The following is a 17,424-nucleotide window of genomic DNA, read 5'->3' as shown; positions in this document are numbered from 1 at the left end:
GATCTCGGCTCACTGCAGCCTCTGTCTCCCTGGTCCAAGTGATTCTCCTGCCTCAGCCTTCTAAGTAGCTGGAATTACAGGCACGTGCCACCATGCCCAGCTAATTTTTGTATTTTCAGTAGAGACGGGATTTCACAATGTGGCCAGGATGGTCTTGATCTCCTCATAATCTGCCCACCTTAGCCTGCCAAAGTGCTGGGATTACAGGCATGAGCCATCGTGCCCAGCTGACACTCTGTTTTTAAAAACACCCGAGCCTCCCCCGTTCACAGTATTCAAAATAGATATAACACCATAGCAGACTAACTACCTACTCTCTCTTTTAACAGACAGAAAGAATCAGTAGTGTAAGTGGAGAATGGAATTTGTAATTTTTTAAAATAAAAATTGTCTTCATTTAAAAAATGCACACTGTTCCTCAGATAGTGGCTTAGGAATTTGTAATTAACAAAAATGTTTGGAATAGATTTTTTCCTTGAGAATGTTTCTAAAGCATGATAGAATATAAACCAAAGCTAAATTGAATTTGCTGAAGCCATATTTTTTTCTCTGTTTCAAAAAGAGTGTCTAGTGGTCTGGGGATTGCAACATATGGTAGAGAGCAGACACAATCCATTAACATAGGATTTATAACAACATATTGTGACTGATCTCTATAGCCTCAGAGCATATTGGTTTGTGTTATCGGTTTAATCTAAATACTGTCACCTGTTTCTCAAGATGAGCCAAAGGTGGAACATGGTTTAAAACTGTTTTGTCTAACATATCTGTTTCATTGCAATGCATAGAACCAAAGAGGTGGAGGCTGCTTGTTCTTTGACAAGCAGTTTACCTCTTTGGGCTTCAGTTTCATCATTTATGAAAACTAAGGCTTGATTTGATTACATACATGTTTAAGACTATAATAAATAATGTGTGACAGGTAGATATAGGAACTATAAAAATAAGATAAATGCAGAGAGGTAGAAATAAAGCTCAGGATTTGGGGTCAGAAAGCCTGGTTCAAATCTTTGCTTTGCCACTTACCAGCTGGGTGACTTTGGAGAAGATTCTAGATCTCTACATGGCTCATCTGTAATGCTGAAATAATGGCACCAGACTCACAGTGTTGTTATGATGATTAAATTATATGTATAACAAAGGTTATATCAAAAGTTATGGGACAATTGCTCAATAAATATTTATTGTTATCATCCCAAGAAACTGTATAGAACTAGATTTGTTGGCAACTGGCAATTAACTGACAGGAAAAACAAAGCATTCTGATTTGGGAATAAATGTGATTCTTTTAACCCAAATATCCAGTTAGATCTTTCCAGTGCTAAATCCAGATACAGGCTCTCAGTTCAAGGTCATTGCCACAAAGCCTTAGGTAATTATCTTGAGTAGATTTATTGGACAATTAGCTTGTAAATTCCAGCCACTCCAGAAACTGAAATACATTTCCTCTCTTTGTTAAATGTGAGCATGTAATCCAATATGTTTCAAACCCTTGGTCATAATTTTAAAATTTCCATACTTTAATGTGCACATTGCAGGGTATATAAATAATGTCTCTCTTTAATGACAATAATGTCCTCTTGGCTAGTATGACATGTGCTCTCTTTCTCCATGTAAAATTCCTCCAGAAAAAGTTGAATAGGTTGGGCTGGAATGAGAGACTTTCTTTTAAAATTTCTCCAGCTCTCAAGTCAGAAAGTCTATTGTCCCCTCTGCAAATGACGGAGTGGGGAGGACCTTGAAATTGTTCCCATTGTTTTCTCTCTGGGCCTGGATATGGGCTGTACACAAATGTCCAGTTAATTTTAGAGTGGGTGTAGCTAAGAACTAAGTAAGTGTTCAAAAGCAACGAGTGAGCCTCATGTCTCCTTTACATATTGATCTTGTAGAAGGGGAGGAAGGGGGAAGGGAAGGGAATTAGTTGAATGAAATGGAATTGTGCTCCAGCTGTGTTGCATGTCTTTTTGAATCCTCAAAATAACCCTGGGAAGGATCCTCTTTTAATTAGGTGGAAAGACACAGACAGGCTAAGTAAATTATTCATGCTTACACAGCTAAAAAGAAGTCAGTGTGATAACAAGCTAGTTGCAACTGGATCCAAACCCAGGTGTGTCTGCTTTGAACATTGCATAACCCTGATCACCACAGGGTTGGGAGCGTTTATCACAATTTTTAGGGTTGAACAGGAATTGAAGGGGCAAGAATTCCTATTTTTGTGGTTTCTAAGTAATCTATTAAATAAAAAAGTATATGGTAGCGTGCCTTGATGGGTTCCCTGAAAGTGATTAAATTTGTGAACTTTTTTTTTTTTTCCTATTTTTGGTCAAGACCAGTTGCCAGCTTCTTCCAAATAAAATAGCAGTAAATCCCCTTGAAACAGATCTTCCATGTCCTGAAAAAAGTTACCTGAGTGGTATCCCTTGGCTAAGCAAGTGTAGGGAGAGTATGTTTCATTGTTCTGCTGTTTTGAGAGCCTTAAGCATCTTATATGGGAGGTGATTCTCTGTGAGAAAGGGGATTGGTGTGGAGCCGCAGATGCTGGGACAAGTCCTAGCCCTGCTCTTCTGAGGACAGTTCGTCCTCTGAGAATTGACAATAGTATGTGGGACCTCAGGGAGCTGGTAACATTTGGCATACAGGCAGTGATGTATTTACTGGTACCGATTCTCCAAAACAAAACAAAACAAAAACAACTAAAAGCTTTTGTTCTCTTCTCACCATGGCTGATCTAAAGCTACCAACATGACATAAGTGAGTGGGAAGAGACACGTGCATTCTGAATCTCCCCCTGGAACCACAGGCTCCCAGTGGTGGAAATCTATTAGGGTGTGAGGACTTCTGCACTGAATGTTCCACTAGGGAAAAGGCTTCCTGGAATGAGAGAGCTCTCAGCTTCTCTGCTTTGCCCCAGATCTGATTTTCAAAATCACCATAGCTAGTGTAGCCAGCGTCCACCTCTGCTGTGGAGACACAATTGTCAGTCTCTGCATCTCTGAGCAACAGACATAATGCCACTTCAGCATCCTAGGGAGATTGCACTGCAGCCTGAATCTTTACTGCCTCTCCTCCGTGGGACAGCTAACTAAATGTCCCACTCTCTCCACCCGGGGGGTAGGAACCAGTGTCTGAGGTGAGAGCACTTTCTGGGAGAACACTTTCCTTGCCCTATTTGGCTGGAGGTCCCCTTCATTGAACTTAATGCTGGTGTGGGCTGCCAACCCTGGAAACCCACTGCCAATGAGGATGATGACTGAGCTGGGCACTTAGTTCAGGCTTAGCATTTCCTATAAAAGCCCTGAAGCTAGTTTCTGTTCAGGAGCTGGAGCAATGAGTCAGGAGGAGGCCAAATGAACTCCTACCCCTCAAACATGCACAGCGATTTCTGGATGCATTGTGGGGAATGGGGCTGCAATCTGCTGAAGGAAAAGATAGGATTTTGTCCCCCAAGAAAAGTGATTACAAGACGCCCAGCAAAGATAAATATATTTGTCCCTGTTGCTACAATAGGAAGTTAATAATCTGGCAAGATATCTGAACACAAGCAAATAAAAACAGTTCACCTAACACCCATGCAAATTATAAATTTCCTCCCATAAACAAAATGATCAAAAATAACAGCAAAAATGTATATTTTCTTATTTTTGAACTTTCAAAGTTCTAGTTTGGTCTTTGGATCAAAACAAAGATGTTTATAAAAGGCATTTCCTTTTCTTTCCCCACTATGCTCAATTGACTTGCTCTTCCCCTCATAGAGGTACCCTGAGTCATTCAGAGAAGAATTAATAGCACTGAGCTGGTGATGAAGCTCCTGTTGGGACATATGGCTTCACAAAGAGAAATACTTCCAGGTAAGTCAGAGAGACAGTTGGACATCTTGAGCAAATCTCAAAAGAGGTAGGGAAGAAAGCAAAAGTTGTTGGGTGGTGCTTGTAAGAAAAAGGCTCACACGATGAGGACCAGCTTCTTGTGGATCTCCAGGTCTCTGACCACAGCACTGAATTCCTCAAAGGATATCTTCCCATCGCCGTCCTTGTCCAGGATGATGATGGTTTTGTCGACCAGCTGCTGGAGCTGCCAGTCCGCCAGGTTGTTGCCCACCATCATCTTCAGCACCTGGAAGAGCTCCCCGTTGGAAATGTAGCCATCTTTATCCATGTCGTAAATGCTGAACGCAAACCTCAACTTCTGCTCCTCGTCACCCTTGACGCTGAACTGAGAGGTCCCCAGGATGAATTCCTTGAAGTCCACTTCTCCATCGTCGTTGGTGTCGAAGATGTCGATCACTCGCCGCACCAACGGGTTGTGGCGCAGCTCCGGCAGGGACATGAACTCCTCCACGCTCACAGAGCCTGATTTGTCCAAGTCCAACTTCCTAAACCTCCTGCCCAGCCTTTTAATTTCATCATTGTCAAAGTGGGCGCACATCTCCGCCGGGTAACTGGCCTCGTTTCCCATTGTGGACGTCTGGCAACGGCCGCGGCTCACAGGGTGGGAGGAGGGAGCAGGGGCGGCGGGCTCGGGCGGGGCGCGTGCCCGGACGGTTGGGCCATGGGGTGGGGGTAGAGGGCTCCCAGGGGCCTTGATCGAGCAGAAGGGCAGGGGAGCGGAGGGAGGGGCGGCAGGTCAGAGAGGGAGCGGAGAAAGGGGGGAAAGGGGGCGGAAGGGGAGGTGGGTGCTGTCTGGGCAGGGGTATAGGGAGGAGAGAATGGAGCCTGGGGGTGCCTGGGAGAGGCAGAGGTGGAAAGCTGGGCTGCCCCTTCTCTTTATCCTCTCAAACTCCTTGTACTTTTCCATGATAACCCCAATTCCCCTGGCAATTATTTTATCTACTTATTTCCCCCCCACCTTTTTTTTTTTTTTTTGTCTGAGAAAGTAAGCGCCAAAGGAGAAAGGGTCACATCTGTATTATTCACTCAGTATCCCAGAAGCATAGTGCTTCACAGGCAATATGTGCTTAGTAAATATATGCCGAATGACTGAACTGCAACCAAGGACACTGTATACTTGCTTTACAGACCTAGCGTAAGGACGAAACAAGGTGGCACATCAAGGCATTGATATAGTATGTTTTCCACGATTCCCTGGGAGGGGAAGCCAGGATTGACATCCTTCTGTAACTTTTTCAGGACATAGGATTCAGAGTGTTTGTAAGAGACCAGACCAGAATTTCTCACATGGATCACCTACAGGCACTAACATATTCCCGAGGAATATAAACAATGCCAAATTCAGGGCGTTTTTCAAGATGACACAGGTCTCAAGAACACAACCTCTGTTACTCTGTTCCCTTGAATCCATCATCTCATGCCCAAGTCACATCTTTGTTGTTGGTGCCTGGCGGCTATTCTGCAGAATACTTTGGGGGAATGTCTGCAGTCTGCCCAAAGAAACCTTTTGTGTTTGTTGAGAGTGACAGTAACCTCTGGATGATCTCACTTTTCTCCTTTTATTTCAACTAGATCTGTTCTTTCTGTTGATGACTAATTGCACATGCTCCCTCCTATTCCTTCTTCCTTAGGAGCACATCAATTACTCCAGATGCATAAGAAACAAATGTGGTTCAAGAGCAAACAGTTCAGAGGGACTTGGGGGAACCTCAGGCCACTAAATCAAACTGAAAGAGGCAAACACTCCTTCACTTTAAAAAATGTTGGCAAGTTCTGTGTTCTATAGTTCAGCCAAAATATCAGTCTAAAGATAACTGTGCTGGAATTAGCAAAACTAAGCCACTGATCACCTTATCATTAGGTCTGGCCATTTTATTTTCCTCTGTAAACAAACGATAATCCATGGATATGTTTTAAAGCTGATTATGGGCATTACACAAATGAAACCCCTTTTCCCAATTAGACTGTGATATTGGAACATGTTTTATTTTACTTATTTGCTTGCTTTTCAGTTATTCAGAGAAACGAGCATGGTACAGTTTGGATATAAACCTGTTGAATTTGCAATACTAAGGATACCACCTTAAATTATATTACAAGATGCCTAAAACCAGTGTTGATCTCTAAATGCTACCAACCACTGTAACCTGTGTTCTTTCTAAAGCACAAAGACCTTTCTGGACTCTCTGGGGAGATATCCAGGCCCTGCAGGTGCAGTTCTGAAAAAATCAGAAACCTGAGGGGCAAGGACAGAACTCTATCTTTTGGGCATGCAATGGGGCTGGGAGCCTCTAGAATTGTGTTACTGGTCTCATCTTGTGTCTTTGACCACAGTGCAGTCCGGTTTCTTGTCTGCAAGTAAAAGAATCTACCTCTAAGAAGTTTAGCACAAAAGATAATTTGTTGGAAGAATCTCACATAATCTAAAGAAGAGCTGAATGATTCAGTCTTAGGAAGGATGAGGATCCCACTGGGTTTAAGGAAAAATTGGAACCAGCGCCTCAGGACCAGATATGTAATTTGCGGTGTCCTTTGTTTGAAAATGATTAAGAGCTTCAAGATGGCCACAGCAGAACATTAAACCAACTACGGGACCTTAAGTGACTGCATGGGCCACATGCCCATGAAGCTGGCCCTGCAAGGAGTTGGGCCCATTGACCTCTCTGTGCCTTTCACCTCTGCTTCTCTTTCCTTCACTCCTATGATAAAGCAATTCTTCTGCATTGCAGAGGACACAACTAGTGACAGATTCCAAGTTAAGACTTTGGGGATTTTCTTATCAGAAAAGACGGACTTTTCCCTGTTCTAGTTAGATGCGCACAAATCCCAGGAGTAGGCTCTGAGTGGTTTCACTTAGGTTGGGTTCCCACCTATGAGCCATCAGATATGGTTTATAACATATGGGAGTTTCCATTTGAACCTCATGGGTGGAGCTGGTGGGGGGGATGTGGGGGCTGGGTAGGAAGAGCAGGTACCAAAAGAAGCACATGCTCTTCCTTATAAGAACGGGGTAATGCTGAGCAGACAGAACAACAGATGGGCATTAGACAGGTCCATTCGTGCTGACTCTATAGGAGAGAGGAAGCGTTTTGAACTCCCTTCAGTTTTGCCAACTGAATAGGCCACAGATCTTGCTATAGCTATAGGCCTCCACCAGCTCATTCATTACTGCCAGGTCCATCTTATTATTTGCTAAAATATCCCTTCACCTCTGTGTAGACAGAATCAGTGTCTCACTTGCAGACACTCTTGTGAATTTTACAGACTGTGGGTTACAACACACTAGTGAGTGATGAAGTTGGTTTAGTGAGTTACAAGCAACATCAAAAAAATAGAATAGCAGATAATTGAAGAGAAAGTATCATCAGTAAGGGGAAGTACTATTACTTCATAAAGTTGTTTATAAAGTTGTAAAAAGTTTACTTCATAAAGTTGTTAAAACTAAATATAGTATATGTATATATGATAAAGGAATACCAGGTCATTCCGGGTTTGCAATATGACATATTTTCTTGCTTTGATTATGGTAAAAAAGACAGTCTGACGTATACTATAGAACATAGTGTTTTGATATCTTATGTTATAGGCTCATGCCATGAGAATAATTCAACAGCAAAAGCATTTTCATACTGGTTGATTCTTTGTGAGATCAGTATGTGGAGATAAAGTAGATGAATCTTGAAATAATAATCTATAGCAGTACTGTCTAATTATATATGTAATTAAAAATTTTTAGTAACATTAAATAGCAAAAAAGTGAATTTTAATAATGTATTTATATTAACCCAACATATCCAAAGCGTTACCATTTCAACATGTAATCAATATTATCATTTATGAATGAGTTGTTTTATACTTTTTTGTACTGTATTTTATATTTACAGCACATGTCAATTAGAGCTCATAACATTCCCAGTGCTCAGTAACTACATGTGGCCATTATATTGGACAGCACAGATCTAGACAGTTTAATGGAAATGGAAAGATTTGGAAGCTAAAATATTTGATAATTGACTGAATTAATTAGGTTAAAAAGAGGTATTATTAGGTATTATTAATTAGGTATTATAAGGTAGAAAGGATTTAAAATGGGACAACATCAAATCTTAACTGTCCACTTAGGAGCAGTAAGACCTTGGACAAGTCTCTTGACATTAGTTTTCTCATATGAAAAATGGGGCTAATAATACATATTTTGTATAGTTTTATGAGTATTAAAACTAATGTTAGTCAATATAATAAGTCATTATCATTATTGCTATTATTACTAATTTTATTGTTACTTACCCTGCTAGTAGAGATGAAGTCTTAAAGGATACCAGCCTGCCCTGGACACTTAAGTGTACATATAGCCATTTAACAATACTCCTCATGTATTGGTTACAGTATGCCACAGGCTGCTCACACACTATACCAGCATAAAAGTTGGCTCCTCCTGTTCAGAACTGTTTGAGGACTGATTACACACCTTCCATTAGAGACTTGAGAAACACAATAAGCAACACCACGGGCCCATCAGGCACTCTTAAGGATTCCTCACTTACATTCTTCTGAGTAATTCCTTGATAGTCATTTAGAAAGGAGCTTCCGGTGCGAAAACTCTTAGTCAGCTGTATTTCCCTATGTGAGTGTGTGGTTAGGAGGTAGCAAAGGGTAAAGGAGAGAGCGTAGGAGGTAAATAGTTGGTTCCAGCCTCAGCTCTTTACCTTGTTAGCTGTGAGCCTTTGAGTGAAGCTATTGCTGTACCAGCCTCAACATACTCAACTGTGAAATGATGATAATACTTAAACACCTGCTTTATCTATTGATGTTTGGATGTGTTATTGTAAGAATCAGATGAGGTAGTGCATATAGAAATGTTACATAAGAAGGTGAAATCTTGTCACAGGAATATAGAATGGTTACACAGACAGTACTTGGAAGGTGGTAACACTTCACTGAAATAATTCAGGTGTACAAGCAGAACTATTCTACTCTGTGCTGTAGAGGATATAACATTATGCTAGATCTGGAGTTTTAGTCAATGTGAAGTTGAGTTCTCATTGTTCTAAATTTCACAAACTGTAGTTCAGCATTATTATGGGACACAACGCCATTTGTTTCGATTTTCTCTGTAAATTGTCATTTCCATAGAAAACACTATTTGTTACTTTTCTGTTCATCACTGTGGATTGATGTGGACTGTAGGACATTCACTGAAGCAAGTAAATTAAAAGGGTTGACTAACTGTTTTGGAAGAAACCAGGAGCCTTGATGGCAACTTCTATTTCAGTAAGTCATTTTTTTTTCCTTCAAAAGTTTTCAGATAAAGAAATATGAGTAGGTCACATGTAAAAATAACTGACACTGGAAAATCAAACCAATGGAAATGGAAATGAGACCTGAGGTTCACATAAGGTTTCATTTTTTCAAGCCAGTCAGGAGACCAGATCACACAGCTGTTCTAGAAGCTATATCCTTGACATTTGGTTGGAAGCTCTCACCTTTCTGTAGCATTGCCAGTCACCATATTTGATATCTAAGTGTACTGACATTAGCCACAGTGTAGACTGTAGAACCACATAGCCCGAGTTTAAACTGTTTCTAAGCATCAGGTTTGTCATCTGTTTGGTTTTCTTTTGTAATACTGAGATGGTGCTTAATGAGTTTTTGGCATGTATGGTTTTAAATCAAAATTTTGCTATTTAACAACTTTGTGACCTTGGGCAGAGTTACTTATCTGAATCTTTTCACTCATCTGTAAAGCAAGGATGATGATTACTAACTCATAGCATCACTTTCAGGATTAAATGAGATAGATTATAAGAAGAAGGAGGCTCAATGCCTATCACATAGGCATTGAGGAATGGTAGAGATTCCATTCCAATGGTACATCATACCATTCCATGGTAGAGATGTACAGGAATGGTAGAGATTATAATTATTGCCTACTTTAGGCTTGCCTAAAAACTCAAAGAGACTGTATGCATACATACACACAGATATACTCAGCTATTTATTTGTTTTCTCAGCAAATAATTATTGAGGATCTACTATGTGAGAAGAATATAATACTGACCTAAAGTGGATGCTTTTCCTGTTGTCCCTGTTCTCCTGGAGCTTACAGTTTTGGTGGGAACATGGACATTAACCAAATTATCATGTCCATAGATGTAAAGGAGCACCTGCCTTGAGTATTACAGATGAGAAGTACATGGTGCCAGGAAAGTTTCGACAACAGGAAACTTTTATTGGGGAAATGATGATTGATCTACAATCTCAAGAAACAGAAGTTAACTAGATGTTCTGGGAAGGAATGAGTGTTCCAAGTAGAAGAAACTCCATGTGCAGGAGGAACAAAACAAGTAGGAGGAACTGAAAGAATGCCAGTGTGACTGGAGTAGGGAGGCCAAGGGAGAGCATGGTATTGGATGAAGTAATAAGATGGTTTGACTGTTCCCCGTACACTGAAGAAAAGATAACATTTACTCAATTATTCTTTATAGGGCATTGTTTATTCAATCATGTTTTAACATGTAAAGCATTGGGACATTCAGAGATGGTCTTTGCTCAGAAAACTTACTGATCACTGAGTGAATTGAGACATTAAAGAGTTATAATTAATAACACAAGATGGACAACAAAACATGTCAGCAGAGAGGTAAGGGAAAAGAACTATAAGAACTCAGAGAATTGAGAAATTACTTCTTTCTGGAAACAATACAGGAAGATCTTTTTTTTCTTTTTTCATGAACTATTTGAGAGAGACAAAGGGAACAAGTACCATAATCACAGAAGTGGGAAAGAGTGCAGGTGTAGATATTAGCAAGTTGCTTATAATGGCTGAAGTACTTGAGCAAAGTAGCAGAAGATGAGCTAGACAGAATCAGATGAAGCAGGGTTTTGAATGTTTGGCTAAGACATTCAATTTCTATCCAGTAGGGAAAGCACCAGTTTTATCAAAAGAACAACTTAATCAGAATTATATTTTGCAGAGATTAATCTGGCATTGTGGGTAGATTGAACGGGACAAGAGACCAGTATTTGGGAGAGCAGCTAGGAAACAATGACAACTACAAATTCTTGTCTAGAAGAACCTGAGCTGGGATGAAAGAGGCACTAGAAGTAAAATGTGGAGGGTATTCATTATTTTGCAAGAGCTGTTGTAATGAAGCAGCACAAATGGGGTGGCTTAAGCAACAGAAATTTATTGTCTCCTAGTTCTGGAGGCTAGAAGTCTGAAATCAAGGAGTTGGCAGGGTCATGCTGCCTTTGAAACCTATAGAGCAACCCTTCCTTGCCTCTTCCTAGCTCCTGGTGGTTTATGGTCATCTTTGGCCTTCCTGACTTGCAGATGCATAAATCCAGTCTCTGCCTTCGTCAGCACATAGTGCTCTCCCTGAGTGTCTCTGTCTTCGTAGATGGCTTCTTATAAGGATACCAGTCATACTGGATTCAGGCTTCACTCTTGCTGCAATATGACTGCATCTCAGCTCAACCAATCCTGTCTGCAATGACCCTATTTCCAAACCAGAACACATTCTGAGGTATTGAGAATTAGGTCCTCAGAACCTCAATATCTTTTTTTAGGGAACACAGTTCAACCCATAACACTAGGCTGAAGTCTTATTGTATAGAAGGACAGAGGGAAGGAGCTCAGAGGAGGCCCCTCATGGGTGTGCATTGGCTTTCCTGGCCAGCAAGCCCTAAGCTTTCATGTTGCAGGAAGCCACCTATATTGCATAAGAAGAGGGGCATCTCTATAAAGGCTCCAGGACTCTCCTATGATGTTGCCTTCTCATCCAACACAGCCTGAAATTCTACCAACTCCCACAGCCGCATAGGGAGGAATTGTCCTCAGACACGCTGGAGGAAGTGTCAGGGCAATTTCTCACATTTTTAGACTTGGTTTTTGCCTTATGTGAGAAAGAAAAAAGATGGTTTTTCCAGTATTTTGTAACAACTTGCATCAAGGGCCACTAGATGGCAATCTTCACACATTTCCATGCTTTCTCTGCTTTCTTCAAGCCCGAATCCTCAGAGCCCAGAGGCAACTCCTCTCTGCACAGGGAGTAGAGGTGAGGGAGGAGTCCCATTTCCTGTGATTCCCCACAGACTTTAGTGCATGGAAGTCTAAAAAAATGGAAGGAAGACTGTCTCACAATAGTCCTAATCAGTTTGAGCACCGTTCATACCTTTTAGTTGCACAGTAAATAGCATTTCATCAATATTCATGAGTTTGCTGAATTTAACCAGGGAAAAGCAAGAACTCTTAACAGTATGTGGTCTTGGGTATAATTTATGCCGAAGAATCTCTGGTATATAAAAGAGGGGACTCTTATTCCGAGAGATCTGTTTACTTGGTCATTAGCAAGGGTAAAGGAGACACTTCCTGAAATTAGTTTTCCTTCTCTCAAAATCCAAACTTCTGTTATCTATAGTAGCCAGAGAGCAACAGAGAAGCAGCCCTAATCTTGTGATGATATGGAGGGAGGGGAAAACAAGACTAGAGAATTGTAGGTCTGGGGGCCTGTTCAACAGGAGCCTAATTTTGAAATACCATTGACTACATGCAAAGACCAAGTTACCACTGTTTCTGTAAAGATCTGTTTTAAGTGCCACCTAATGGTTTGTATAAAGCATCTTCATATTTTCCCACTCATACTTAGACACTGAGCTGGAGGAAAGAAAGAACACAACACTACAAAAGTTAGTTAAACCAGCACTTTGAGAGGTAGAAAATTCCAGAATCATGCATTTCTCATTTTGCAATAAAAAATTGTTTGATTCTGTAACATACATAAGCAATAAATAAAAGAGTGTTTATCTTGGAGTTAGAAGATGCTTATAATGATAAGATGCTTCTGCTTTTTTCGAGATGGGGCCAAGATGGGCCTAAGAGGGTGGGTGCACCAACTATAATTTCTTGTCTATGCTTATTATTCACCAAATATATATATTTTTTCTGCGTGCATGATTCTATAATCAGGGAAGGAGGAGGGCACATTTGTCAAGCCAGATGTTTTCCATAAACTATCTCATTAAATATATTTCACACTTTCAGGCAGGCCCTATTATTATTCCCGGGTTTGGAGGAAGATCTGAAGTTTTGGAAGTTGCACAGCTTGCATAGACACACAGTAGTGGAGCTGGGAGTCAAATCCTGGTATGTTGCTTGCAGAGCTGAAATTCTTCTGTATTCTAGACTGCCTTCCATATAAGACTAGAAAAGATGTCACTGCCTTTGAGGAGGTAATAGGGAAGCTACAAGGCCGAGCGCAGGAAAAGTAAAGGCCCATAATTTACTTGTGGGTCCACCTGTGACTGCATAACAAGTGGGCCAAAGAAAGCAGCCACCTGTAATTTTAGAATTCCTGGGGAAGGAGCACTATTAAGAGGGCATACAATTCTGTCAATCCAGTATGATTGGGTGCAGTGTCTTTGAAGGGCAAGGCCAAATTGCATTGCTTATAATTTCATGCCTCAGTGTTTTACTCTGGTTTCGCCTGGAGGGTTCTCCTGCTACAGGGGTTACCTCCTCCAGGAAGCCTGCTCTGTTTCCTCTAGCTCTTCCATGTGTGAATTGTGGCCTTGTTTGTGTCACTGCTTACCTTATATCTTCATCTATTGCTGCCCCTGTGGTGGTGTGGACTTGGGTTTTTTTCACAAGTCTCTCTTGAGCTCCTATGAGCTCCCTGCCTGTGAGCTCTGTATTCATCTCTGCATTGGCTGCACCCAGCATGGGACACAGTACATGGGAATTAAACACATGTTTGCTAATGGATGGATGGGAGAAAGGAAGAGAAAGAAAGAAAAGGAAGGAAGGAAGGAAGGGAAGTGGGGAGAAAGAGAAAGGGAAGGAAGGGAAGGAATGAAGGAAAGGAAGGAAAGGAAAGACAGGAAACAAAAAGGAAAGGAAGAAAGGAAGCAAAAGAAAGAACGAATGAATTTGGAAATTGTTCTTGTAGCCAGTCAGATGAAAATGAGGTCTTTCCGAGACTGGCTTCCCTTTCTTCAGGCCCAGTTTTACTCCACGTCATAAAAGAACACACGTACAACTTTGTGCTTCTTCAGGCTTTCAGAACACACTACCTGGATAGGTTCCATCTGACCTTATGCTTGGCTTAAATATTAAGCTTAATTACTTAGGCTATTCTAAGGAAAGCACTCAGCTGTCAAGGTGGCTCTTGATATACACGAGTTTTCAATTTAAAGCAATCTACACTCATTAACTCTCCTTGCCTCCCCATAACTTTCATCAGGTTGAATGGCAGATAGTGACATTTTAAATGGAAAAGAGAAGGGGTAGGAATGAGAAAGGGGCAGGAGGGTGTTGAGATGTGGGCTAGCTGTCAAGAGCAGAAAAGACGGCATTAAAACTCTGCCCTCCCCCACTGCCCTAACCATTCCCTTTGAGTTTTTAATATGAATTAAAGATAAACTGGACAGAAAAAACTGACTGGCATTGAAGCTTCTCAATTTGACTTGTGGGATTCCCTTTGGCTTTCAATGTATAGCTGACTAACCCTTCCCTTTCCCCTTCCAAGAAGTTAACAGAGGGAAGAATGGATCTGCTATGAGAGAACTCCATTTTCTCAATAAATATTAATAGGTAAACACATATTATGTGTTTATCATATATGCATTTTGGTGGTCCTTGGGAATCAAGTCTGGGTCCCCAGTCGGGGATGGGGAGCCCAGGCTGGAGGCCGGTCAGTCCACTGTCCTCGTCTGTGCCCCAGGATCCATATCTTCTATTAGTTAGGCCAGGAATCCTCTTAAACAACCTTAGTTGAGAATCACAGCATCTATTTGCTGGCCATGGTACATGGTCCTTTATTTTAAGGCAAAGAAGTTTACAGAAGTGAAGATTTGTCAAAGGTCATGGAACTGGTTCGCAGCAGTGTCAGGACAAATATAATTAACGCTATCCATTCAGCACCTACTATGTGTCAGGCACTTTGATGTATGTTATCTCTATTCTTTATACCAAGCCAGAAACATAAAATATCTCAGTTTTGCAGTGTAGGGAAGTCAGGGAGGTTAAGCAATTTGTGTTCATGACATTTTGATGTGGATGTTTTGATACCATGGTTATTTTTACTTTTGCTCCTATACCACGCTCCTTAAAAACAAACCATTTGAACTTCCATATTTAAAACTACCTCATAAGGAGGTTAATAGACATCTTCACTCCATCCGTGCCCTATGGATCCATCTTTTAGTGGGTGAAGGTAAAGGCTGGGGGAGAATAGAAAGGGTCAAGAATGGACTGAAGGTCAGTTGGAGGCTGGTGGTGTCAGGAATAGGGTGAGGTAAAAGATGGGGAAAGTTCAGATAAGGGCCACTGTTTCCTGCTGCACGCTTCCCATGATACTAAAATCACTGGAGAGTTTAATGATTTACTTTTGAACAGTTTCACATTATGCTTCTCCTTTTCCCTATCCCGTGTAATCAAGGCCTCTGGGTTCCAAGGTTAGAGCTTTCACTCTAGTGTTTGGTTTCTTGCTTAGTATGTATTTGTTTCCCTCAGTACGCAATAACAGCGGAGGAGATCCCTGGATTCAGCAAGAAAATCTTGTAACAATCAAGCAAGATATGCATTAAACTGAGGCTCAGAAAGGTTAAGTAATTTTCTCAAGGACATAGAGCTGCCTCCTCATAGTGACGGGAGAGCCAGGGTGGTCTGACTCTCAAGACCAAGGTCATTTAAGTGGACCTGATTGTACTTCTCTCTCCTTCCCAACAAGTGCAAGGCACGGTCTCTCTCCCTGCAGGCTGGACCCCTGTCTGGAGGTGCAGAGGCTGCACACTCTCAGATGGTTGGGTTGCGCCACTTTTCTGTGGCTGACCCCATCCCACATTCATCTGCCACAAGGGATGGTGCTGGATATTCTTCTGCCCTTCCACATCTACTTTCCACCTTTCTTCATCCTGCTTTGTGCCCTGGGAAGGGGACCTCTCTGCACCATATTGACAGGCTTCCTTGACCTGAGGTAGAAGATGCAAGGGTGGGAGGAGACCAAACTCAGGTATTTATTCCCTGGGTGTCTTCCAGGCAGGTCACTGTGGGATGGCTGTACCCCTGGTCAAATGGCCATGGCTCTTAGAAAGCCCTCTGCCGTTTCTCCCTGGGTTCTAGAAATGGCTCTCTTAATTCTTCCCTTTGAACCTAGATGTGGTAATGGCTCCCTCACTTCACCTGCCCTGGGAGACTGGAGTATCTTCACTGGTTTCCTTAAATCATAACTTTTGCAACCAGTTTCTTTAAAATTCTCCTTTGATCATTGGGGTGTTCTATCTGCTCCCCACCAAGATCACTGTTTCCTCTTTCTTCCTGACTAGTCCCACTTGGTAAAAAGTGCGTTATTCAAACTATTATTTAAAGGAGGCTTGCAAGAAGAAGTTATCATCTGGATATGTTAGTAATCCCTTGAAGAATTTTAGAGGTTGCTAAACTGTGGTCTGCTGCCTTGCTTTCCTGGTTTGCAAATAACTGATGTCATAAAACTCTTGCCCTGGAGCTCTTAAATTCACTTGGGGAGTTGAAAAAAGTTAATTTTTTTTTTTTTTTGCTGAGTCAAAGGAAAATGAAGGAAATTTACACCCTGCCATATGTTTTCCCTAATGGCATTGATTGACAATGAGGCCACTGTGGGCAGAGGCACAGGTGTGCAGGGAGGACTATGGGGGAAACACCTGAGGTCAATTTAAAATTCCTCTTTGAAAATTGCCAGAGTCTGGTCGGCAGAATTGGACCTGCAATTTCCTAAGTGACTCTGGGGAGCAGATAAAGCCCTGAAATTCAGGAAAAAAAAAGTGAGTTTATCTTCCAGAGAAACTGCGGCTAGATAGCTCTGGGGCTGCAAAGAGATGGAAGGTGAATAGGTCAAGCTTCTCACATTGGGCCAAGTATTAATCTGCAACTGCCAGAAATGGGGGAAAAAGGCACCTAGTAATTTTATTACTATGTCACCATATAATTTGTTACCTAAACTAGAATTTTTTTTCAGAGTGAAAGATGGTGTTTAATTGCTCTATAGCAACAGACTTACGCAGGAACTGTAACTGGCAAAATGGTATGTAAGGTAAAAAGTAAACCAAAGAATGGAATCCTCAGGAGTCAGGGGCACCTGTTGGGAGGGGAACCAGCCAGAGTATATACCTGGTTCTTCTGCACTGTGCCCTGCACTCCTCCCCCTGGGCAGGGGGAAGGAGGAGGGCCGTGTGTATGAGACCATCATTTTTTTTACTCCACTTGCAACAGTTACTGATGAGATGAAGAAGCTAAAGCTGAGTTGGATTAAGGCACTCGCCAAAAGTAAGTTGGTGGTTGAAGTAGGCTTCAAGGATAGCTTGTCTGATTTCAAAGTTAATCCTGGTTCCCCACACTAACAGAGCCCGGCAGTGTATGACATTTGAGGCAAAAGGGATGACAAGCGAAACATTAATAAGTATGCTTTCTTCTTCTGACCTTTTCTGGGAGAAAGTTAAGAAAAAAATCGCAGTTGGAGACTTAGTGTATTGAGCAATGGGAAATCCAGCAGGCAGAGGGTCT

General features: G+C 41.5%; 2 protein-coding genes across 2 annotated transcripts in view; both read right to left on the bottom strand.

Annotated features, from left to right (window-relative positions):
- Window positions 1–17,424, bottom strand: part of GRIN3A (glutamate receptor, ionotropic, N-methyl-D-aspartate 3A) — a 166,704-nt gene that overhangs the window by 21,742 nt on the left and 127,538 nt on the right. The gene's annotated exons all lie outside the window — the stretch shown is intronic.
- Window positions 1,167–4,579, bottom strand: PPP3R2 (protein phosphatase 3, regulatory subunit B, beta). Its single transcript, XM_011951001.1, has one exon. It carries the CDS (start codon window positions 4,453–4,455, stop codon window positions 3,943–3,945), a length of 513 nt encoding a protein of 170 aa, XP_011806391.1. The 5' UTR covers window positions 4,456–4,579; the 3' UTR covers window positions 1,167–3,942.

The sequence above is a fragment of the Colobus angolensis genome, unplaced genomic scaffold, assembly GCF_000951035.1.
Source record: "Colobus angolensis palliatus isolate OR3802 unplaced genomic scaffold, Cang.pa_1.0 Scaffold313, whole genome shotgun sequence".
Classification (NCBI taxonomy): domain Eukaryota; kingdom Metazoa; phylum Chordata; class Mammalia; order Primates; family Cercopithecidae; genus Colobus; species Colobus angolensis.
This window is presented reverse-complemented; position numbering and strand designations above follow the sequence as displayed.